The 26704-nt window shown below is 41.1% G+C and overlaps 1 protein-coding gene and 1 long non-coding RNA gene across 2 annotated transcripts in view; both read right to left on the bottom strand.

The window, feature by feature from the left end:
• The window catches only part of LOC148346107 (uncharacterized), a 255697-nt gene that overhangs the window by 221691 nt on the left and 7302 nt on the right, over window positions 1-26704 (bottom strand). The window lies entirely within an intron of this gene.
• On the bottom strand, window positions 1209-7610 carry naa30 (N-alpha-acetyltransferase 30, NatC catalytic subunit). Its single transcript, XM_088325736.1, has 4 exons — window positions 6703-7610; window positions 4051-4174; window positions 2879-2934; window positions 1209-1570 (listed from the first exon to the last, which is right to left on the bottom strand). The coding sequence occupies exons 1-4, from the start codon at window positions 7384-7386 to the stop codon at window positions 1433-1435; spliced, it is 1002 nt and encodes a 333-aa protein (XP_088181862.1). The 5' UTR covers window positions 7387-7610; the 3' UTR covers window positions 1209-1432.

A 26704-nucleotide genomic window follows, 5' to 3' on the forward strand; every position in this document is an offset into this window, starting at 1 on the left:
ACGCACATCAAATTATAAAGCATTTATAATCATAAGAATTATTCAATATGAGTGAGAAATGTAAAAGCACCAAGATTATTCCCAAACATTGCATGTAAGTCTCTTCTCTCAAGCCTGAGCCGTCCTGCCAAACACAATCAAGAGAATATGACTATTTATTTTTATATACCAATGATCTGCTTGCGAGTTAGTACATGGAGATACTGTACATACATTATACAAATCAATCTTCAAAGAATGTCAAGATTTTTGAAACACCCTGTATATTTGAGTCAAATACTTCTTCTTTTTATTCTTTTAAAGACAACCTCGAACTCGATCGGCGTTCTCCTTTTTCAGTGTCGCCCTAAATTGCCGTTAAAAATCATACAATGAAGTCTTAAAACAGCGTTTTCAAAACAAATTACGTGTGTAAGAGGCATCGTGAAATCAATTCAGGAAAAAAGATGGGTACGAGTTTTCCGGTGAGACAAAACAAGGACACCGTTTTTTTGAACGAGTGCGGCTGAAAACGAAAATAAGTTTGAATTGTCATGCAGCTTTCGAAATTATTTTTTATATAGCTTTGGGAAAAACGTCAACAGAAGAACAGCAGCGTGGGCAAAATACTCTCAGCCTCTAGGACATATTAGACTTTCTAACTCACGTGCGGTACGTTTGCTGGAATTGGGGGGGAAAATTAAAACCAGGAACAGGAAATGCATTAAACGTGATTAATTTTTTTTTGGGGGGGGTGGGGGGCTAATTTTGCAGCAAATATTGCACATATTTTGACGACAAATCAGATCATCCCTATTGGAATGAAAATATAAATTAAATCAGTATTTGTTTGGCTTTGGCGGGGTTTGATGAATTATTGCATGTCGTTTGCACCCTTATGTGGTGTTATGGTCTCATTAACCCGATTCAATACTTTAAAATGTACAAACTGATATGTCTCAGGGGTCATAAAATCAAATTACAGAGGAAATATATGGTTATAGATGCTGGCCCGCTAACAACAACTAGTGAAGCCAATTTCTGGGTGGTGGGTGGACTGCTGATTATTTGTCAGGAAAAGGGAGACTGACAATTTGGGCTTCACTGAATTTTCAGCAAACAAAAAAGCAAGATTTCTTTTAAGTGGAGTTGATGTTCGAGGTGCTCTTGGAGTGATTTGGAACAAAAAAAAAACGGTTCGAAACAGCTTTCAGTCCGTCGAGGTGTGAAGGTCGGACAGTGTCGTCAAGGTCGTGAGAGGGCCGCGCCTTCGCCGCTTTGCCGTCCTTTGTATTTGAATTTCATGACTGCAGGAAAAAAGAGGCCCGTGGAAGGCAAGAATATTGTCTGGGTGTGTGTATGCATTTATATGCCAGTGACTGTATGTGAAGAGTGAAATGGGGCAGGCAGGCTTGGCAGTCAGTCCCCCCCACCCTCCATTTTGAGGGGGCCTTTAGCGTAGCCACAGTTTGAGCCTTAGTGCGTCCACGCCGTTCAGGTAATATCTGAAGAGCCGCTTGTCCCTCACGAAGCCTAAATTTTCGTAGAGCTTCAGCGCCGACTTGTTGGTAATCTCCGTCTCAAGGACCACCTTCCGGGAGTGAGGGGAAAATAGTAAGTGGATGAGGGATAAATTGTCAATTCATGATCAAACAAATCAATACATATTTATATAATTCACTGCCGTTACAACACTGTTACCGGCGGTTATAAATTACTTTGAATAAATTGAGACGAGGCGGGTGTTGACTTTCGTTTCACTCGCAAGCCAACCACAGCATACGACTGTAAACATTTGTGGACACACCGCAAATGCGCAGTAACAGAGTGGCATTATGGGTAATGTAGTTCTCATGTTATTAAGCACATGAAAGAGGAATGGTAAATGGGCTGCATTTATATAGCGCTTCTCAAGTCAATAAAGGCCTCCCAAAGCGCTTTACAATGTGCTTCACACTTACCTATTCACACACATAGTTGTCATTGGCAGTGAATGATTATTAGAAAGATGAAATATATATGGGAAAAAATAATACGGGGATTCCGTTTTAAAATTGGACACCTGCAGAGGAGATTGCATAGGATGCCATTTCGTTATTTTGACCGTTATGAACCGTTTAGAATGGGATATTTTACTTTTGTTTGTTTTACTGTTGACTTGTTGTGGACAAAACATTTAAAATATTTCTACCTGTGAGTTTCTTTTATATATTTTACACTGCAATGTTAAACACACTTTATATTGTTGAACTGGTAACTTTTGTGAGAAAATACCTGAAGTACAGTAGCATATGTCTACACTTGAGCATTTGTCTGACAAGATATTGAGATTTACACTATAGAGAGAAACTCACTTTATATTGTTTTACAGTTGACTTTTGATGTCAGCAATATACCTGATCAGTTGTCTCAGGTTGTGAGGGTTAGATTTAATGTATTGACCTCACTTTATATTGTTTACTGCTGACTGTTATTTTGTTATATTGGTTACTGTTTATTTTTGTTGCATTTCAAGTGTAGGATAAATATGTTGTTGATGAGGTGCAATAAATACGACAAGGTTCTATAACACAACTGCTCCTCGAATACTGCTCTGAAAATTTCAAATTTCAACTTCTTTTTAAAATAACGGAAAGACTTCGAGAGCGTTTTCCATCCGGGCACCGGTGCTGTGGAATGCTCTTCCCTCTGAGATCCGATCTGCAACCTCAGTGGAAATGTTTAAATCTAAACTTAAAACTCACTTCTACTCCATAGCATATGAATAACCTACTCTTCTCGTCGGCTGAAAAATAGTCTAATAGTCTGTGTAATATAGTGTAATAATCTGTGAAGCCCTTTGAGACTCTTCGTGATTTAGGGCTATACAAATAAAAAGGACTTGACTTGACTATCTTACCTCGTCGCAGTCTCCTTCCACCATGGCGTAGATGGCCTTCTTTACCAGATTAGTACCTGACACAAAAAGTGAGGAATTTTGTAAAAAGATCAAATGTTTACAACCACCGTAAGCCAAATTGTTCGAAGATGAGCACTGTAAATAATAGTGCTGCACGATTAACCCAAAATCGAATCGATATCGCGATGAGACGTGGTGCGAAAGTGTAACTGCAAAACATGGTGTTTTTTTCAAGGATTCATAGTTCCAGTTTGTTATCTGAGTGATGGAGTGTGAATTGTCACATTTTGTGGTTTAACAAGACCAGCCAATCAGAAGCAGGTTTTAATGGCGCCAACCAAAAAAGGCGAGGCAAAGTTTGCAAAACAAGTGTGGACGACTTTGATTGGCTGGTGTAAGCTGCCAGTCAGTCAATCAGCCCTTGCGCAAATGGCCACCAAAACAAACGCCACAGCTCGTATCTTTAGTGGCTCGTTCAATTGAAAGTAAATTCATTATTTAAATCAGACTCTAAAGAAAGTCAGAAAAGCTGATCACTAGCGGGTGCTCCCTGGATTTTTATCGCGTCTGGGAATTAACTGAGGCGGCAGCGGAAGGGAAAGCTAACAGTTAGGCTGACTTAAGCCACAAGTGCCAAACGTGGGTAGTCATCAACGCCAGGTCCAGTACCTATGAAACAGACAACTTAGGAGAGAGTACTCGTACAAAACCGTTACAATTGTGACTGTATTCTAATCATCAGAAGTCGGGGTTACCCGACGTTGGCGTGTGGCTTGTCAGCCGCTCTCTAAATAGCTCTCTTACACTCATTTGTAGTTTTGTATATTGACAATCAATACGATTTATTCAACTAAAATTCTGTTTTTATTGTAGATCTATAGTTGTTATTTTGTGACAGTCGTATACTCTCAGTCTCTAAGTACGTCATTTCAAGCTATGCTTGCATGTCACTATGTTTAAGTTCTGCCCAAAAACCAAACAAGCCCAGAAATGCACTTTTCTTTCAAAATCGAACATCACATTGATATTGCAAGTCAGGTCTGAATTTTTTTTTTTACAATGGTGCGAAAACAGAATTCAACATGGTCACCTTCAGTGCATATCAAATTGCTATATTACACATCATGAACTCATAATTAATTTGAAACAAAATGTGACTAGTTTTTCCTCACCGATGCTTTTCCTTCTATGTTTGGAATCGACGGCCAGCATAGCGATGTAACCACGTCGGAACATCTTCTTGTGCATGTCCAGTTTACACACGATGGCGCCGACGCACTCCTGTTCCACCATGGCCTTACCAAAAATAAACAATAGGCGAGTTTGCTTGGACAACAATAACAATTTTTCTTTCTCCATCAAAAATATCATTAAAAATCAAGCAGCTTCCAGGCTTAAATAAACATTGAGGGACACCCTCCTACAGCGATTATTTAATAATGTTGTAAAAGTACATGCAATTTTACCTGAGCAAATGACTACAGATACATCGAATTAGAAAGTCTAAGAAATTTGCTAACAATAGCAGGGATGAAAAATTGAGGCCCAAAAGCAAACCTTAAAACAATCTAGGACAGAGGATTTTTTGTTGTCATTTTTAGCGCGTCAGTCAAACGTCCCTGTTATCAGAGAACTCTCGACCAGAAAGCCTACGGAGTTATGACATCGTGGTTAAACTGGTTGTGTCAGAACGAGAATGATGGTTATGACATACAACTGGTGGGCGAGAAGAAACAAAGTTTCCGTCAATTACGATATAGGATAATTTAGCAATCGACGTGGAAACACAGGCCAACGATCCATTTACAAATAATTTGAACCTAAAACTTACACGAGTGATAAAACAAAAAAATAAGAAGTTACGACAACCTTGGAAAATAAATCTGGTTCGTTCATTGCTGAAAAAACAAAAACTTGACAAGTAGTAGAATAGTAGGTATGAATTTAAGGGTTTAATTTTAATTACTCATAACCGGCGCTAAGTATCAAACATGATAACTGGTAAATTATGGTGATTAACCGAGTAAAATAGTTTCTGCCTGAGCTATGAGTGGTTAGGTTAACTTGAAAACTGATTAAGATTTTAAACTTGGGCAATTTTAACCAGCTCTGCAATAACCACAGGATAACCGTACAAAACGATATAGTTATGTAGAACAAATAAAGAAAAGAAGTTGTCATAGTACGTATTTTTTGCAATTATGGGATGTTTACTTCCATTTCCTTGTCATTTTTATATGAATTTTTTGCATGTATGTGCCGCTTACAAGGTGGAAAATAACTCAAAATTAGTTTAACTTTTGGGGCACTTGAACCAGCCACTATGCCACCGGATAAACATACAATACATCTCCGAGTTAAAAGAAAAATAAAGAAGAAAAATGATCATTTTTATTCATTTATGGGATGTTTACATAAATGTCTGTTATATATATATATATATATATATATATATATATATATATATATATATTAATGGGGTATTTACAAGGTAAAAAAACGGACATTTTTCAAAGATACATCAATTTCTCGTGACAGTAATAAAAATCTAGTTAGTTATTGTGATGACTCAATTAAATCTCAGAAAAAAAGACCAACTTCCGTTTTTTAACTCGGAAACCAGAAAACTGTTTGGAATAACTGCTACAAAAATACATGGAATGTAGCACTTTTAGAAAATTCAGTCTGAAAATACCCTAACATTTTAAAAAGATAACTTGCCCAAGTACACTAATCCCGGAATGTTCTCACTTTTTATGGTCCTTGACAGATGAAACAAAATAAAGCGACATTTAGTGCCAATGATGGAAAAAGACGTCCAAAATACATTTAATAACTATGGCTAGTAAAAGTGCAGCATAATAGTATTGTCTTGTAATTGTTAACAATAAAGTGAAAATTGTTTACAACAAGATTATACATGGCACATACATGATTTGGGAATTAAGTGCAGATGTTTTAGAGCAGTGTTTCCCAACACGTGGGTTGGGACCCATAGGAACCCGTTTTCGGTGGGTTGCCAGCTTTTACCGTGGCAAAATAATGACAACAAAAAGATAATAGTAACAGCCATCAAATCCTTAATAGTAGATAGTGATAATACCCTGCAAATTCGCACTGACAAATACTATTTCACACTACAGAAAAAAAACTAATAAAGTTAGTTTACAACCTTGCATAAGGCCAAACAGATACAGAAGAGAGTGGTGAAAGTAAGAACAGTAAAAGTGAAGGGGAGCATTTCTGATTTCAATCAAAACGCAGCAAATTACTTGGGGTCGTTTTGGTTTTGCTGATACAAATATATTCTATCCATGGCTTAAACTACACAATACTTTCAATACATTTGAGAAGGACATTTTTCTTGATTTGGCTTCGTGGGTCGTGGAGTAAGGTCAGTAGAGAACCATTGTTTTACAGCAGTGTTCCTCAAACAGTGGGTCGGGACTCAAAAGTGGGTCGCGGGCCCTTGCCCTGGCAAAATAATGCCAAGAAGAAAAATACGGAGGGGAAATTACAGTAGATGGAATGGTAGTGCTGCATGTTTTATTATTAAATATTTTGGGGACAATCTTCTATGAGTACATGGTTATTTTTAACAGTTAGTTTTAGGGGGGTCGCTTGTATTTATGGTACACATGGTCACTTTGTTTTGGGCTATTTAAACAGTGAAATCCTTCCACTTGATCAACTTGAGAAGTGGAAAGGTCTTCTTGATTTGGGTCATTAGGGTGGAATGGTAGGTCTGCAAGTCAGACCATTTGAGGAACCACCGTTTTAGAGCATTTTAAAATAGGAATGTTGGATGTTTTTCGGACACTCACCAGAAAGCAGAGCTGCGGCCAGTTGTGGATGAAGTACCTGTACGTGTATATGGAGTAAGGCTCAGACAAGTCCTTGGTGATGAGTCTCATGATCCACGGCATCTGCAACTCAGACTCGTAACGCACGTAACAAATACCGTGGCTGTCCTCCTGCGGCGAGGCGCCCAAATCCAAGCGGGCCAGCTCGTCCGAAGGCGGTTGGGCTTGAGACCTGAGCTGGTCCATGTCCCCGGAGATCCCAAGTGGAGCTTCAGTTCTCGTTCGGGCCGGGATACCGTTCATGCTATTGTTAAGCAGCGGTGAGCAGCGACCGTTTTTGGAACGGGGACCTTCGCGGTGTTCCGTGTCGTTCGGGGGGGTCCTGTCGTCGTCCCGACTGCTGTCACGCTCGACGGCGGGCGGTCTCGAGTTGTCAAGGTGTCCCCCCGGTTCCCCCACTGGACTACCGGCCAAGCCGTTGAGCTGCTGCGACGGCGGCTGTTGCTGCTCCGCGGTTGGGGTTTTGAGGTGCAATGCCGCGGGGCTAGCTCTAGTTAACATGCTTTTGTCTTTCTTCTTCCCGGGCTTCTTAGCTTCGGCGAGCGGCTTCTGCCCTTGGTCGTCGCCCCCAGCCCCGGGGAAAGGTGGACTTTCGGCCGGGGATGCGGGCAGCGCGCTACTAGGCCCAGGCGGCACCGTGGCCATCCCGCCGCATCAAGGTGGCGATTCGCACTCGGGAAACGTCGGACGCAAGCTCATTCACGGCACCGGGAGGGGAAACGACCTCGCCGCGGGTGTCGCTCCGCCGAGAGTGGCGTCAATACGCGGATTACCGAGGCGAAAAGGGCCCGCAGAGCGGCGACGTTGCTCGCTGGCTTTCTCCTCGAGCTCTCCCCGCTGCCGTAAAGTGCTGTCGCAGCATAGGCCATTGCGACTGCTGCCGCACGGTGACGTTTTGCGACGGTGTTGTAAAACGCCTCGGCTAGCCACTTTGCTCCCTAAACGAATTTTTTTTCCCTACTTAAATTTTATTGCTGCATTTTAACCTTGTTGAAGATTTGTAATTACTTACTTTAATCAAGACTCAAATTTCATTCATTGATTATTCTTATACTTGGTGAATAGGTTGAGGATAATGAGAACATATGTCCAGCAGAGGTCGCAAATGAGCTACTTTCAATAGCTCCGTTTGTAAAATATCACAAATCCACCAAAGGATGTCGCCGTTTTCCTAGTTTTTATCAGAAACTTCTGATCATATAAACCAGGGGTCTCAAATTAATTTACCTGGGGCCGCCTGGACTGTGTGAGGTTGGGCCAAAATGGGGTTTTCTTCAAAAAAGTGCAGATAAAACATTCGATTGTTCTCAAATGTACATATATATATTGTAATTAGCCACACGTTATATTTTCAAAAAAGAAAACATATCTAAAAACAATAAAAAAATGAATCAAATAGTGTTAAATAAAACCATATTTTACGTGTATTATTTGACCACTAGATGTCGCTGTATTGTGCAACTGAAAACAAGTGTTAGAAAGCACAAGGAAGAGTACAAACTAAGGGGACAGAAAGTGACCAAAAAGCAAGATTTTGTTCTCGTTTTTTGCTCACCCTTTTGCGAAAAAAGAAGAGAAAAAAAATTTAAATATAAAAGGGAGAAAAAAAGACAGGAAAATAAAATTGCAGAAAAGGAAGAAAAAGGAAAGGAGAAACGAAAACGAATAAACAAGGAACAGATGAAAGGATGAGAAAAAAAGGGAAAGGAAAAAATCAAGTAAAATACAAGAAAAAAACTAGAAATGGAAAAAGAGTCAAGAAAAAAAAGAGAATAAAAATATGAAAATGAAAAAAATGAAGAAAAAAAAAAAAACAAGCGAAAAACCCAACAGTTTTTGGCAGGTAGCCATTGAGGCAAGATGGCCGACAATAAAAAAAAGAAGTATAAGGAGAACAAAATTAGAATGGACTGACCCTCATCATGGAAAACGCTAAAAGAAAAGCATATGACGCAGCTTTCCAGTCTAAAGCAATTGAGGCTGCCGATAAAGAAGGAAACAAAGCGGCTGCACCTAAACTTTGCATCAATGAATCGAAGGTAAGAACTTGGAAACATGAAGAACCAGAGCAATGTACCTGTAAAAGGTTAAAAAAACAACTTTTAAGGGTGATAAAATCAGGTGGCCCGAACTGGAAGACATTTTTGAAGGCTGGGCGAACGTACAGAGAGAAAATGGCAGAGGTGTTTTTATATTGTTCATGCGGCTTATAGTGAGGTGCGGCTTATGTATGTACAAAAATGTTTTTCCTTTAAAATGTATTGGGTGTGGCATATAGTCAGGTACACCTATAGTCCAAAACCCTTTATGTAAATCATTGCATGTTTTTGAGTATTGTTATTGTTTGAATTTGTCAAGAGTTGATTGATCAAGAAAACGGACCTAAAAACACTCTCAAAAGGGGGCCAATAGAGCTTCGCAGTACAGAACATTCTTTTGAAAAGCGGCCCCTAAGCCTCGAGCTGCTGAGAACTGCTGAAGAGCCGCCACGAGACACGTGCAATCAGTTCCCCCTCTCGAAAATCTCCTTTCGGGGCCTATCTTCTTGAACAGGCTTCTCTTAATGACGTTCTCCGTCTTTCCTCGCCAGTTTTTTTTTTCCTGGGGACTCTCACAGACACTTGGCCGTGTTTAAATACGTCCACTGGTCCATTCTGTCCCTGTTGTACTTTTTTTTTCCTTCTTCTTCTTCTCCTCCCCGCTACCCTTCTTTCCAAATATCTCCAGGGTGTCGGTTGTGTCATGTGACTGGTGTGCCGGTGATTACGGCTCCCGCTTGGCACTGGCATCAAGCGTAGAACCAGAAATACTGAACAAAAACACATGCAGTGTAGGTCAAATTGTGTGAAAAAAGAAATCCGCTCCTCCCTTTCCCGTGCCCGTGTCCTTCTTTTCGTCTTTCCGTCCGGGCCTGGCGTCTGGTCCACGAGGGTTGTGGTTAATTACTTTCTGCAGGCTTAATTAGGGACTGAAGTGAGGAGGCGGGACTAGAACAAAAAGCGGGTCGGACTGCAAAGATGAAATGATGCAGGTGCAGCGCGACGCTTGCCAGGGTATACCGGATGAAATTGGAGGAGGACACACATTCGAAATTTAAGGGGAGAACTCTTCTGGATTGATGAATGAGAAGAAACAAGGGAAGGGATGATACTACCGTATTTTCCAGAGTATAAGTCGCTCCGGAGTATAAGTCGCACCATCCAAAAGATAATTCGTCGGCACAACAGGGCATGGTTGAAATTATGATCACAGGCCAAGAGCGCTCTCTTGTGGTTTAGTCTAGAAAGGAGAAATGATATACAATGGAACCTCGGTTCTCGACCATAATCCGTTCCAGAACCCTGTTAGAAAACCGATTTGTTCGATCACCGAAATCATTTTTCCCATTAAAAATAATGTAAATCGTTTTAATCCGTTCCAACACCCTGAATGTTGACCATGAATGTTTAACGTAAACGTGAAGCTAACCCAGGCTAATCGTACGTTCGCGTTATCGTAATCTTCCGTACGAAAGATTACGCTAAGATGAACGTGTAAAAATAAGAATTATGAATAGGATTTCTTACCTTCGTGGTGGTCAGCAGAAGGCGCAGGCAAGATCAGACACTTGCACACCTCCTTCATATTTTGCTATTATGTCTTTCTTAAATGCAATAGTTGTACGAACAACTTATTTTTTTTCACCTGTAGCAACTTTGCTGCTTGCACTGACTTTCTTCGGAGGCATAATTAGGAGCTAAAACACTTGGTACACCTATATTAAAAGCGAAAGCAAAACGAAGGACGTCCGCACGCGATAACAGTTGGTCACGAAAAGAGCAATCTACACCCGTACGCCGCTCAGCATCGCATCCTAGCGTACGCACTCACGCATTACCGACGTTCGAACTACGATTTTTTGACCGAACAGCGAAGCAAGAATTTCTCGAAATTTTTGGTCGAACTCCGATTTGTTCCAACTGAGAGGCGTTCGAAAACCGAGGTTCCACTGTACATATTTGAAATGTAATAATGCAGTGTCTGAAATAAGGTCTGCCCGGATGCCCTTTATTTAGTATTTTTTATTATTTTCAAATCAAATGTTTGTTTATTCCGATTTCGAAATCTTCGTTCGGTTTGGAAATTTCGGAATTTCGGTTCGTTAGGTAATTTGCATACTCGGCAGCCAATCAGAAGCCTGCATCGAATAAGTTCGTGCTTCCGGACTTTCCCGAGCGTTATAAGGTCGGGCATTTGAATATCTCATCTCATTAGCCGTACCGCTTATCCTCATTAGGGTCACGGAGGGGCTGGAGCCCATCCCAGCCATCTCCGGGCAGTGGGCAGGAGACACCCTGAACTGGTTGCCAGCCAAACGCAGGGCACACAGGGACAGACAACTAATTCGCTCAGTCACACCTAGGGACAATTTAGACCGGCCAATTCACCTGAAATGCATGTCTTTGGAACGTGGGAGGAAACCGGAGTGCCCGGAGGAAACCCACGCAAGCACGGGGAGAACATACAAACTCCGCACAGGAAGTCTGGAGCTGGATTTGAACCCACGACAGGTTCCCATGACATGAACTGTGCGGCACAAGCGCTAACCACTGCACTGCCGTGCTGCCCCCATTTGAATATCATTTTTCCAAATTAGACGCACAAAGAAACACAAGAAAAATGGATAAGTGGTTAGGAATCAAGCCAAAACCTCAGCCCCAGAAGAAAAATTCAAAAGAAGCTAACAAAATTTATGACGCTACAAAACGTAAACGTACATTAAAAGCATCTTGGAAAAAGGAGTTTACGTGGCTTGTAGCAGACGACGCAACGCAAACATTGCATGAATGAAGATGAGTAAATAAAGGTAAATACTGATGGCAGATGGAAAATAGCGATATCATATTTATGCAATGAATGTTATAAATAGATTTATGATAAACTTACATTTAAAGTGTTGTTCTGTTATATATTCTGATAATCATTCCTTAATACTTTGCAACAACGGGTTTTTTTACGATTAGTCGTCTTACGTCTTATTGCATTTCAAGTTGTGAAAAATGGGGCAGGAGTTTTCTGCTCTGGAGTCCGGTAACTTTTTGTCATGAGTTTCAGACACTGAATAATGTATCAATACTTTCACAGATAAGTCTCACCGGTGTATAAGATCCCCATGAATCCCCTCTTTCAAACTGTGAAAAAATCTACGACTTATAGTCTGGAAAATACGGTAAACAAATTTCTTAGTTCTAAAATTACAATAAATTGAAGTGTTGCAGTAAACCACTGATATCATTGTTTCATCAATACAGTGGGTTGATGTTGTCTATCTGTGTTGACTGTATGAATGAATGAATTAAAACTTTTATTTCAAACATGAAAAGAGCAAAAACAAAACAGCAAATCAAAAAAAAAAAAACCCAAAGGGAGTAGAAATAAGCATATGCTTATTAAATCCTACCCCCAGACTTCCTTCCAGGCCAGGTCACAGGTGATTAGTGAGCCTGTAACCACGGGTGCGGAGTCTGTATTTCTAGAGCTAACTAGCGCTATGCTAGGTTCATGCAATTCACATTGTTTTTGTGGTTTAGAGCGTTCCATTGCCTGCACCACACACCCTGATCTGTACTCTTCTATAGCATCTTCTGTGCTTCTTACCTCTGATTCTCCCTTGTTAGGTGAGTAGGAAGAAGAAATAGCATTAGTTTCTACCACTAGTCATCCTGTTACTCCACCTGTCAACAATATTCCGGTGGTATGGAATTCGGGCCAAGCAAGGCACAAGACCCGAGACTGGCACTATAATCTTGTGGAGGTTATCACTAAGGTTACCACAAAGGTTCAAAACTCGGGAAAGGTTTCAGCTTGGTCCACAGTGCTGAAGCTGTCACGGACCAGGAACGGAGACTGGACCCAATGCGTTCGTTTTAGTCAGACTTATTTAGAACAAGGGTGTCAAACTCATTTTAACTTGGGGGCCACACGATAGAACAAACATTCTGTCGGGGGCCAGACTAGTAGATTAAAGAGAAAGAAAAAGAGAGATGAAGAAATAAGAGAAAGAGGGATGGAAAAGAAGAGAGAGGGCGGGACAAAGAAAGAGAGAGAGGGCGTGAGAAACAAAAGAGATAAAAAGAGAGGTCGTGAGAGAGGGGGAAAGAAAGGGAGAGGATGAAAGAAATCCAAAGAGAAAAAGAAAGACAGAAGGAGAGAAAAGAGAAAAGAAAGCACGAAGGGTAGGAAGAGAGAAAGAGAAAAGAGAGGAAATGAAAAAATGTAGTTAGAGCAAAAGAAGTTAAAAAGACACAGAGAGAGAAAGAGAGAGACACAGAGAGTGAAAGAGACAGAAACAGAGAGTGGGAGAAAAGGTGTGGAAGAGAGACAGAGAGAGAGAAATAATTACAAGTACAGTGTCTTTGTGAGGGGCACCTGGTATTGGCAACATCAAGTTGACATATTTCAACCTGCAGCTTGTTTTTCTCTTGTGCTTCTCTGAGTGTTTTCTCACGGGCCGGATTCAATCCCTGATCCGGCCCGCGGGCCGCCTGTTTGACACCTGTAATTTAGAAGTAGGAAAGGGCTTGAACCCACGATCCGGGGATCGTTGGTCACGGGTAGCAGATTGCTTGGAACGCTGAAGTGGCACTCCCGTGTTTAGCGAAGGCAATGTTGAGAGTGAGAAAAAACAGGTCGATGGCTGAGACGGAGGAGCAAAAACATAAACGGGTCCAGAAAAGAGGTCGGCAACGGGAATCAGACGGAAAACAGGGCAGTATAGAGTCAGGATTCACAAAAACTTGCCTAGCGTTTAGCGTAGGTTTGCAGACGATCTGACAAATGATGACAGGATGGTGGGGGTTTAAAAAGAGGCAGGGAGCCAATCAGCGCCCAGGGCTGTTGGCGCCAAGGAACGGGCACAGATGACAGAAGCTTGGCCTTCTGAATATTAGATCACTAGCTTCCAAAGCTTTTCTTGTCAATTACCTTATTAATCATCACAATCTTAACCTTATTGGCCTTTGTGAGACCTGGTTAAAACCAAATGAGTTTGTAGTGTTAAATGAGGCTTCTCCCCCTAACTTTGTGAGTTTGCACTTGGCACGACCATGCAAAAAAGGTGGCGGTGTTGCTCTTATATCGGAAAGTATGTTGAAATTTACTCCCGGTACCTCTACTGTTTTTAAAACGTTTGAAGCACTTGTTATGAGGTCCTTAATGTCAACACCAATTTATGTAGTTGTTGTGTATCGCCCACCTAGACCATATCAAAAATGTTTGGATGAATTTTCGTCACTGTAAACAGACTTAGTAATTTATGCGGACAATGTTGGAATTATTGGTGATTTTAATGATCACATAAACTCCCCATCAATCTAAGCTTCTATCAGCCCAGCAATGCAGGGTCATTTTGCTTTGTAATTCTAAAAACTACAGCTAATGCCACTAGATGAATATTACAGTTATAATTCCGATCATTGGAGGACAGCAATTTTACTTATTTGTTATTATAAAAAAAGAGGAAAATGGACCAGATCTTGTAGTAGAAATCGCCAATTTGGTAAGAGGGACAAAGAGATTGAATTTGACCTTTACCGAAAGAAAAACTGGCACAACTCTGTCTTGGCTGGAGGACCCCTGAGTGAGCGAGGGGGTCCAGGGGCCCTTTAGACCGGCGCCAACCCGGCAGGGGCGGGGCAGCGGGGGTTTGTGTAAGACGGAGCCCAGACAATTACGCAGCTTCCCATCCAAAACGGAGGGGCCAAGGACAGAAGGGCTTAAGGTGGAGGACGGCGTTGATCGAGGACTTGGAGAACGGGGGCCAGGTGGGGAAGCAAAGGAGGATGGGTAAAAAAAAACGGGGGCACAGAGAGATGGCATCCCTTTTCCCTGGTACCCTCCCAGCTTCTCCGTTACGGCATTTATCGTCCCCGCTGATCGTGCCGTAGGAATTGCGATCCAAGTCGACCATCTGCTGAAGCTCGATAAGCTCGCGAGAGGCAGCCATTGAGATGTCAGTCAGGAAAGGAAAAGGAGGGTGGGCAAAATCAAAAACACCACCAGACGTCAGCCGAACGCCAGGAACGACTTAACGTCAACGAGACGTCCGGCCCAATAATCCCACTCCTCTAATGAGAAGTCGCCTCGTGGCCGATTTACGCTTTTCGGCGCTTTCTTTTTAGCTAATCGTGACGCGCAGACGTTTTCTTCAAATGTCATCGGGAGCACTCGGTGTGATTAAGTCATTCCCAAATTACTTAATTTTTTCCACGCACCGTCATGACGGATACGATACATCGGGTACTAAGTTAAGATGGAACAGAGGAGAGTAAATTCAATGCGATTTAAACATTTATGGCACAAAGCTATTTTGTGTGAGTGACAGCGTTCATAACATCTGTCATAAATACTGTAAATTGGGAAAAATCTGCAAAATTATCTGCAAAACGAATACTCATTAGACATTTGCAGCACCCTTTGCATTCTATTTCACTGAATTTGAGAAGAGAAAAATATCGGAATCCTTTTCTAAAGGTGTTATACGGTATTTTGATCTATTCTACTCGCTGATGCCATTTTCTGGCTAGTGTCATGCTTAAGCTCCTTATGTTGCGCATGAAAGTACACGCATTTCTTAGACACGCCAAAAAAACCCTCTTCTTTTTTCTACTTTTTTGGCGTTTGCGTTAGCGTTTGGAATGTACATGAAATGGGCCTTTTCTTCTTCTTACCAATTTCTGTCAGGACCAGAAGGGAAACAGGACCCAATTGCGTAACGTTTACCACAAGTTTTATTGAAGGAAAGAGGAAGGGCTGCGCCCACGATCCGGTGATCGCTGGATGCGGGAGGCAAGTCGCTTTCGTACTCGAATTGTGATGTGAACACGGAAGTGGATCTTCCGTAGCGAGCGATGGCAGTGTCAGGGTCGGAAAAAATTGGTCGGTAGCCTGGACTGGGAGAGCAAGACGTGGTCGGGGTTGGAAACGATTCGTAAGCCAGAACGGGAGAGTAGATGTAGTTGGGAACAAAAATGGGTCGTAAGCCAGGACAGGAGAGCAGACGTGGTCGGGATCAAAACAGGTCGTTGCCGGAGATATACAGGAGCAAAAACAGGATGGGTGGGAGTCAGGGTTGAAAAAGGCTTGCCCTGTATACACAGAGGTTTGCAGACGGACTGACAACAGGGGATGGACAGGACTGGGTTTAAGAAGGAACAGGGAGCCAATCAAAACTTGCGGCGGTTGGCGCCAAATGAGCAGACACAGGTGAATCACATCGGTAATTATGACAATTTCATGGTCGACTAACAAAAACTGTTATGACAAGCATAATGTCACTCTCCTCCTCTACCCCCTTTTCTCATTGTTGTGCATCCCGAACAGTTTTGCTAAAGGTAAGATAATAGCTCCTTGAAGTTTGGCATTGTTCAACACATACCTAATAGATCAAATATTCTACTTTCAACTTTTAAAGACACCTCAAATGACGCACACCACTTATAATTTCAAATTTCACCAAGTCATCTAAAAATTAGTAGCAACGTCTCAACAAACAAGACACAGGAACAATTTGGAAATTAAGCACAAAATCGGCGAATTCGGTCTAGATCACTGCCGGTTCTTAACTGGTGTGACTTCAGGACCCAAAATGTCACCCTAAATGACAAGAAATCCACTTCTCAAATGTTTCCAATGAATGGATTGTGCAAATTAAAACCGAGCTAGTGGAATATATTCATTTTTTTCAAATTGACCAGCAAAACCAAAACGACTTCAAGTAGTGTATATAGCCGCAAATAAGCCTACATCACAGTTAAAATAGCCAAATACCAAAGGAATTTCTCAAAATATTAATCAAGTGTGGACTTGAATTATTTAGCGAATGTTGAAGAGGATCTACAGAGCAGAAGTCAATGGAAGGAGACCAAGAGGAAGGCCGCGATTGACGTGGATGGATTTTGTTATGAGTGCACTGCAGGAAAGAGGTCTAAATCTAGTGGAAGCTAGAGCTCTTGTTGGTGATAGGAATGAGTGGAGAGGTGTGGTAAAAGCATAGTGGGATGTTTAGACGTGTTCTAAGGGATGGAAAGGGCACCACTATGATGCGGCAGGGGTAAACCAGTGAAAGCTGTTGAACAAAAGAGTGTGTTGTGTCACCCTGACCTGAGTGACATGGCCGCTTTCTGGTGTCCCGTTTCATCTGGAGGGACGAAAGCATGACCAACTTAGGTGCCGGGGTGCCTAACTTGTTTAGGTGTTTGGGAATTTGGGTTGGCCATGGTCCAAACATTTTTGTGAGTGTTTTTTGCTATTTTTTCCCTTTTATTTTCTTTGTTATTGTATGTGTTTGTCTTGCTGTCAGTCACCCATCTTGAGGAATATGACCAAGGTAGATAGATAGATAGATAGATAGATAGATAGATAGATAGATAGATAGATAGATAGATAGATAGATAGATAGATAGATAGATAGATAGATGGATAATAAAGTGTCATGAACCAGAACAGGATCAGGACCAAAACGCGTGACGTTTTCACACAAGCCTTTTATTTTACGGGAAATGGGGAGTCATGCACGTTAAACAGCAGTCTGGCATGAAAAGATAGAAGGCCAGAGGCCGACGAGATCGATACCAATTGCCCGAGTAGATATCGGACAGATGGGGTCGATACCGAACAGGACGGACAGACAGGATTGATAAGGAAACAGGATATCGAAAATAAACAGGAACGGGAACGGAAACTGGAGAGAATAATAAACAGGACAAAAATAGATGGGAACGAAACTGGAAACAGATATTAAACAGGAGAAAAATAAATGGAAACAATACTGGACAGGGAATACTAACAGGAAACAGGACCAAGTCAAACCCCAAGTCTTGTGAGGCAAAGGTTCGTTGACGGACTGACAAAGAAAAAATGAGAGCACTGAGCTAAAATAGACGGAAAGCCAATCTGTCGGGTAGAAAACTAAAAATATATCACTTCCTATCTATTCATGTATTTACTGTACCTTCTTGCAGTTCCTCAATGGCAGAAACTCGTACACCATTTTCATATTTCGCAATCGTTTCCTTTTTTGACCTGATGGCTGTTTTACCCTTTACTTCCCCTTATGACATACTTCATTGGGACCAATTACTATGGGCAGAAAAGGAAAAAAACAACAAGATCACAATAAAATCAGATGGTGTCTCTCTCTGATTGACTGAAAAGGTGGAAGAGATCCAGCAGGGCATTATCACCATCTACTGTTAAGGAGTGTAATGGACCCTTTTCTTCTTCTTAGCATTATTTTGCCAAGGAAAAGGCCCGCCACCCACCAGTTGGGAAACACTAGTCTAGATCAATCATAAAGTCTTCTATTTTAATTTTGAATGTGACATTTGAGCATCATTTGGATGATCCTTTAGCAGTTGTGCAGGGGGCATGAATTGAGGCCGTTTTGATGGAAAGGGGGGGGATACAGGCCTGGGATTGGGGCAGGGAGGGTTAGCAGGGGATTAGCTGAGGCCAGTTGGATCATTTTACAGGCACGGGACCCCCTCTCACCCTCGGCAGTCTCCCGGACAATGAGGATTAAACTCCTCTTGTTCCTCGACTCGGAAAAAAACGGCGGTGCGACAAAGGCGCTATTCCTCCCGGGCGCCTGGCTGCTAGCTGGGTAGCTGAGTCGGCGGGAGATGGGTTCGGGGGGGAGACGGTAGGGGGTCCGTCATAAAATTAATCCCTTCACAGTTCGCTCCGGTGCAAAGTGAGATACGAAGCAGACACGTCTAATGAAACGGCGCAGTCATGCAAGGGCACGCCGATAAAAGCGAGCATCCTGCTCGTCATTAGCCTCGCTGCTAAAAGCTCGATGAGAGGTTGGCTCGCTCCTCGGGTGGCTGGCACCGCAGATTAATCACTCTGCCCGTAAAGATACTCAACCGTATCTTCCCCGTAGAAACATCTGACACTTGCAGTCAAGCACAATGCACATTATTCAAATTCCGCTTCCATGTACTGTAGAAGTGATAAGTCTTCTCTCATTTCGAAACACTTTGTCTCTATTTCGCTAAGATCATAGGAATATATCTGCCATATTGTTCGCACTATACGGCCTGGAGAGGGATGGGCGCCACCGGGCTGTACTTGCCCAAGACACACTACAGGAAATGGTGCCCCTACGACCCTAGTGGTTAAGGGAACCAGCCAACCAAGCGGCAAAAGCTGGACTAAAAAAAAAGAAATAAAAAAAGTGTGCTTTATAATCCGGTGCACTTTAAGTTAGTTGATAGTTCGCATAGTACGATACTTAAATCGAGCAAACCTTTCCGTCGTTGTTTAGATATTGTCACGGTTGCCATGGCGCCCAATTGGCCCCGCCCGTGTGGCGCCAGCTGCGGCTCGTTGATTATTTAAGCTCAGTGCTCTCACTCTTTCTTTGTCAGTCCGTTAACGAACCACTGCCCCGCAAGACCTGGGTTTTGACTCTGTCCTGTTTCCTGTTGGTATTTCCTGTCCGGTATTGTTCCCCTTTATTTTGTTAAGTCAAGTCAAGTCACATTTATTTATATAGCCCTTAATCACAAAAATGTCTCAAAGGACTGCACAGGAGTACAATTACACAATTACCTGATCTTAAACTAACAATCCTCATTGTCCGGTTTAATATCAATTTCCAGTTTTGTTCCCGTCTAGTTTTGTCCTGTCATCTATTCTCTCCAGTTTTCGTTCTCATCTAGTTTGTCCTGTTTAATTTCAATACCCTGTTTCAATATCTATCCCGTCTGTCCCGTCCTGTCCGGTATCGACCCCATCTGTCCGACATCTGCTCGGGCAATTGGTATCGATCTCATCGGTCTCTGGCTTCCTGTATATCCACGCCAGACCGCTGCCTAACGTGCATGACTCCCCATTTCCCATAAAACAAAGGCTTGTGTGAGAAACGTCACGCATTTGGGTCCTGATCCTGTTCCGGTTCTTGACAGATATTTCTAACCAATTTTTCGATTTAAATAAAATACTTAAAATGAGAAAAAGTATTTTTTCTTTTTTCAGAATATTTTTTCTCATTTAATATGGCAGGTGTTTTTTTTTTAGAAAATAAATTTAGCCCAAATTGTTTTTTTATTGAACTGTATTACTTACTATTAGACACTTATTTGATATCAGGGGTCTCCAACGTGGTGCCCGCGGGCAGGAGAAAGCCCCCGAGAACACCTGAGTAGTTTGCGGACTGGTTCTGAAAATATATCATTAATCATTGTGATTTTCCAACTGGCAAGATGCTTAGTGGTTGGCTAAGTCAGTTTTAACCTCTAATAACGACAACACGTAATGACACAGTAATAACATAGTAATAACATGTTATTTTAGAAATGCATATCAAACTGGTAGTCCTTCGTGTTAATGAGTAACAAAAAGTAGCTCACAGCTTTGTAAAGGCTGGATACCCCTGCTTTACATGTATTACACTGCAGGTATAAATGAGAAAAATAATTATCTGTACCAGGGGTCGGGAATCTTTTTGACAGAAAGAACCATGTAAATATAATATTTTGATTATTTTCTTTAAAGCCACACATATTTTAAGACAAAATTCAACAAAATTACCAAACCTGCCTTCTGGACAAAAGCTGGAGCTTCACATTATATTTGTAACAATGTAACAATAATAATGATGATAATAATTATAATGTCAGAGCCTGTATACCATATCAACAAATATAGAACTTGAAATTTGTCTTCCTCCCGCAGTTACCCAAGATAGTTAAGACTCAATTTTCTATGTAAATAATCTCTCCAAAACAAGGTGCAAGCATAGTTCCTTTGTAAAAATGTCACAAAATTACTGCAAATGAGGAGGATAATGATAAGTGTGCTATCTGTGCTGAGATCTACCCACTCAATCAAATTACTAGGGTTTTTGGGTATTGTTCTGTGGGTTTTCATCATGAAGTGTCTCATAGATTGTCCGGCTGCAATTGGCGATTATTTGATTCATCTATGAATCGGTCGATTATTCTTTCTTTCGATTAATCGATAAATCGTATTTTTTAAAAAGATATTTTTAATTTCGTATCATATTAAAATATTGAAGTTTTGGACAGATAGAAAATAGTGCAGAAAACCACAGAATCTTCTGTATATAAAACAATAAAAAAATCCAAGTTTTTATAAAAAATACATACAAATATATGCTATAAACCTGCAAATGTGTAAAATATTTTTCCCGACCACCTTATTCATAGATCATATTAAAATTATCATACAATACAAAATGGAGAAAGATAAAACAAATAGCTTTTATGAGTAACAAAATTTGTATCCATCCAAAAAATATCAAAAATGTATACCCACTTTTCAAAATGTCATCAAATTTGTTATGTTGGTGAAATGTTTGATTCCTTATGTGGAAATAGTATATAATATGCTAAAGCATCTGCCCATTTTGTTGAGATAAGCCACATTATCATTTTATTTTACTTCATATATCTAAATCATATATTTTCATATATTTTCTCTGTATTTCTGCAGCCCTTTCTGTTCCCCTTGAAAATTGATATTTTTGTTGTGTTTCACTGTTTCATGCCAATTTTCTTGGGGACTGAAGCAATGTTAAACAAAAAAACGATTTTAAAAAAGTATTAAGTAAGTAAGTACATTTATAAAAACCTCTCTCTGTCGGACCAATGTGGTCCTACAACCCTACAACTTCACAACGGATCCAATACAATCATTTGCATTGATTTAACGTGCGCAACACGACAAATCGATGAGGTAATCAGTTGCCAACGCTTTGAATAATCGATTTTAGTGATTCTTTTTTGTTGCAATAGATTGTTAAATGAGCTTCCATATAAAGGATTCCTCCAAGTAGCACAGCCAAATGAGGGACTTTGTCCTATATATTCTAGACCGAACGTCCAATTTACTGTATCGGCATCTCGTACACTAAAATTGAAATTATAGAGAAGATTGCCAAGGTCCTAATTTTATCTTCGAGCCAGATGTACTTATTAAAAGAGCCATGTCTGGCTAGCGAGCCATATGTTCCCAACGCCTGCTCCGTACCATGCAAGGGGGATTCTGAATTTGTCAAACTTAGTGACCCGAATAAGTTGACTAAGTCTGAAACTGTCATGATTACTGATGTGACACACCTGTGCCCGCTCATTTGCCGCCAACCGCCGCGGGTTCTGATTGGCTCCCTGTCACTATTTGAACCCAGTCCTGTCAGTCCCCTGCTGTCAGTCCGTCTGCAAACCTCGGTGTATACTAGGCTAGCCTTCTTCTACCCTGACTCCCGTTTTTGCTCCCGTCTGTTTCCGGCTACAACCCGTTTTGATCCTCACCATGTCTGCTCTCCTTTCCCGGCTTACGACCTCTCTTTTTGTCCCCGACTATGTCTACTCTCCCGTTCTGACTTACGACCCGTTTCTGACCCCGACCACATTTTTGCTCTCCTGTCCCCGGCTATCGACCTGTTTTTCCGTCCCTGACACCGACATCGCTTGCTACGGAAGATCCACTTTCGTGTTCGGATCACAATCAGAGTACGAGAGCGACTTGCTTCCCGCGTCCAGTGAGCACCGGATCGAGGGTGCAGCTCTTCCTCTTTCCTTCAATAAAACTTGTGAGAAACGTAAAGCAACTGGGTCCTGTTTTCCACAACAAATACAGTTTCTAAAGTACAGTATACTGGTGGGAAAAAAGGTAAAGAAGATGGGGCACGGTTTTGTCCCCTCATACATAAAAAAAACCGTTTTTTTTCACTTGTTGAAAATCAAAAAGAGCAAAAAAGAAAAGCTTCTTCGCGCTGTCAGGGCCAATCATCATCTTCCCTGGCGGTGCAGCCCGTCTCCCGGGCAGCCTGTCACAATGCGGGCCCCGACACACCACTCACTTCCAATCTGTGTCCCAAAACCCGGGGGCCCCCGGTCCCCAAACCCTCGCCGCCATTTTGACCGCGACTTAAATCGCCGAAAGCGTCCGCCGCTAGTTTGTTCATTCATTCGTCGGTTTCTCCACTTTAAGCCAAACATAAACACGGAGATTACAACGGCAACAAACGCCTTGCGTGCTAATAAACGTGAGCGACAGGGGTTGATCCCCCCCCAAAAAATCTTGAATGAATAACCCCACCTCCTCCCTTTCCGGATCGCATTGTGGCGCAAATCCCGTGATGAAAGGCCTCCGAGCAACTCTGCGTTTAGACTCTTGAAGACTTTGCTTAAGCCAGCGCCTCGGCTACTTTTGGTACATCCGGCCCTCAATGGCGATTGGCTGCAGGGAAGGGGGCCATCTTTTTCACACACACACACTCCCCTTGACAAGCCGCCTTCGACGCCGCTTTCATAGTGTGTAGCCGTCAGCAGACAATGGTCGGTTGCTGGCAATTAAACAGCATTTGCCACGAATCCGTGGCACTGGTTTAATGGCATTACCGTTGGATGATTCAATCCCTGAATAGTCAACAGGATTTTGAGTCTCCGCAGTAAAATACTGCTTCATCGAATTACCCGTATTACATCGATTTAGCCCCAGTTTAGGATTCAGGGTTCACAGATTACACCGATCCTCAAACGTCGATAGGCCACAAGAATAGGAATTTAGGAAAGAGATGCATATAAAGATATTTTTTTCAAGTTAAGTAATGTTTATTTGTACCTTAACCTCATGTCAGACTCCCTGTCGGTTTAGCTCGGCTGAGCTCAATCCCCTTCTTTCCAATCAGTCAATTGGCGCTGTCCCAATTGTGTTTAAGAGTGACCACACCTCATTTTATTGTGATTTACTGTGTTGTATTGCCTTTTATTTCCCAAAATAATGGGTCCTAGAAGTGTCTGAAATAACGTCTGCCAGTACAACTTGTCGCTTCCCAGGTGGCCGACAACTTTTTCAAGAAAGAAAAAAAAAATCCTTTGTTTTTATTTTTTTCCAAATCAAACATTTGCTTTATTCCGATTTCGAAATCTTTGTTTGGTTTGGAAATTCCTGGATTTTGGTTCGTTTTGCAATTTGCATACCCTGCATCCAATGAGAAGCCTGCATCGAATAATTTCGTGCTTCCGGACTTTCAGGAGCGTTATAAGGTTGTGCATTTGCATAAAATTTCCCAAAGTCGACAGAGAACACAAGAAAAACCAAGCCAAAACCTCAGCCCCAGAAGAAATATTCAAAAGAAGCTAGCAAAATTGATGACGCTACCAAATGTAAAAGTCCATTAAAAGCATCGTGGAAAGGGGAGTTCACGTGGCTTGTGGCAGACGACGCAACGCAAACTTGGTATGAATGAAGATGAGTAAATACAGGTACAGACTGATGGCAGATTAAAAACAGCGATGTCATATCCATGCAATGAATGTTATAAGTAGATTTATAATAAACGTAATTTTAAAGTGTTGTTCTGTTATATATTCTGATTATCAATCCTTAATACTTTGCAACAATGGGTTTTTTACGATTTGTCGTCAAGTTGTGAAAAATGGGGCAGGCAACCTGATGGCTGGGCAGGCAACTTTTCCCAGTTGTCAGCCCTGCTATCTGCTAACTTTTTGTCATGAGTTTCAGACACTGGTCCTAGGAAAGTTATTCATAAGGGTAAGGAAAGGGTGAAAATGGTGACAACAATGATCAGGTCGAGAAGGGAAAGGATTGCGAAATATGAAAACGATGTACTAATTTGCCATCGATGCACAGGTTATAGGCACAGTAAATACTTTCAACTTGTTTTATTTTCAACTTTTTAACTGGTATATTATTTGTTATTATTTACAAATTCAAGTCAAGTTATATTCATGTATAGCCCTTAATAAAAAAGTCTCAAAGGACTGCACAGACCACCATTACAACATCCCCTGATCGGAAACCTACATGAGGGCAAGGAAATACTCAAAAACCTCAGCATGAAGAAAAGGAAGAAATTTTGAGAAGGGGATTAAAGATTAAAGTTATAAGTTTGTGGCCTATAAAAGATGTCAAGTAAAGGATTTTTATCACGATTACTTTTTCCTGTTATACATAAACCATTGTTAAAATGAATTCAGTAAATTAAGAAAAAAGTATTTAAAATGTGCAAAATTAATGTTTATTTTTCAGGATTACTTGTTAACAAAAATCATTTTTAAAATAAATAAAATGAGGGAAATAATATTTATAATGAACAATATATACTGTATGTATTGTCATTTAAGAAAATGATTCTTAAAATGAATACATAAAAACAACCTTTTGAAGTAAGTATTATAAAGTAATTCTGGAATTAAGTCAAATGAGAGAAAATGATTATTTGTACTTGCATGTACTAAATAGGAAACAAAACACCTTAACAATCAATGATTATATTTATCATAATATTTATCATATCAAAAGGAATTATTTGTTTGGGTAGCGGATGCAGGAACGACAGTGGTAACACTGAGTACTCAATACTTAAATGCTAGCGATACTGATCCCGATACCCAGCGATATTCAACCCATTCCCGCTCAAAATACATATTTGCTGGAAAAGCGCCTGGTCTCCCGTCAGATGCCAAGCAGCACATTTGCGGCCTTCAACCTACACACGGGCCGAGAAACGGGAAGAGGGGGCCAAATCCATTATCTCCCGCCGACGAGGCTAATTAGCGAGCCCGGTGAGCCGCAAATCACACGGCAGCAGACCGCCTCGTCTTGTGTCCGACGTCTTAATTGCTCTTTTATTTCCGCCGCCTGTTTCGGCGCTCCTCGGCCACATAAAAGCCGGATGCTAATTGCTTCCAATGGAAATATTTGTGGCTGTGATAAGCTAGCGCTTCGGCGTGAGGGAGCACGGAGCCAACGTTTGTTATTGCTGGGGCTCCATCTGCAATTTGGATGGCGAGGTTGAAAGTGACAGTGAGGCCATTGTGACCGGCCATTGTCAGGCAGCGACGCTGGCAAATTGTTGACAGATAATCAGGGAAATTACAGGGAAAATTAGCTTGGTCGGGCACATTTTTATCGACCACAATAAACGCATTTTGTCAAAATGTAGGATGAACATGAAGACTGCTCTATTTTGGGGACTGTCAAAATGGTGAAATTAAATTGAGTTTGACCTGATTGGGTGGGGATTTGCCAGAAATTGTACTCAAGAAGACGTATTCTTACTTCATTATACTACAGTTTGGGAGTAATCTTTGAAATTTGAGGTGTTAAATGAAAGTGCATTATTTTAAAAAAGCTCTTTTAAAGTAATACTAAAAGTCAATTTCAGTATATTCTGGCAATGAAGCAGTGTGAATTCTGAATATGGAAAAGGGGCTTAAGGTTGAGCCCTGATGGGCGCCTCAAATAAATAAAAGTTCTTATTGGGACAAAATTGGATCAACCCAATCCACTATTTGGATTGTTTTGATCCAGAAACAATAAAAACCATTTGAACGGTCGTTCTAAAATAATATGTGAACAGACCCAGTAAGTGTTTTGTATGATACATCATGTATTCTTTGAGGTTGTTTTAGTAAATGACCCAATGTTTGAGAGTTCAAAAGAAAATGACCCAATTTTTGCCATTACTTAACTAAAAGTGCCTCTTTACTTTCTCTGTTATGAACAAACTATTAGGGGCTAAGGTTTTAAAATAATTACCACTTTTTGGTGGATTGTTTTTTTAATTTTGGAGTGTTTTGTATGCCGTTACTTAAAACAAAACTACCTTTGTATTTTCTTTGTTATGAACAAACTAATTAGTGGGGAGGGTTTTGAAAGAGTTACTACTTTTTGGTGGATTTTTAAAAATGTATTTTACATAAAAGCAAACAACCCAATTGTGGGTGGATCAAAATAAAATGACACCCTTTTTACGATTACAGAAAACAAAATGACAATTTACCCTCATATTTAAAAAAAAGTATTAAATATATATTGTGTGGCTGGGGGAATAAAGCAATGACAAGTTTTTTTTTTAGAAAACTAAAAGCAGCACAAAAACCCAATAAAATAACCCAATTTTACGGGGTTCAAAACAGAAAGATCC

The sequence above is a fragment of the Urocampus carinirostris genome, chromosome 20, assembly GCF_059441175.1.
Source record: "Urocampus carinirostris isolate Australia breed hairy pipefish chromosome 20, RoL_Ucar_1.0, whole genome shotgun sequence".
NCBI lineage: Eukaryota > Metazoa > Chordata > Actinopteri > Syngnathiformes > Syngnathidae > Urocampus > Urocampus carinirostris.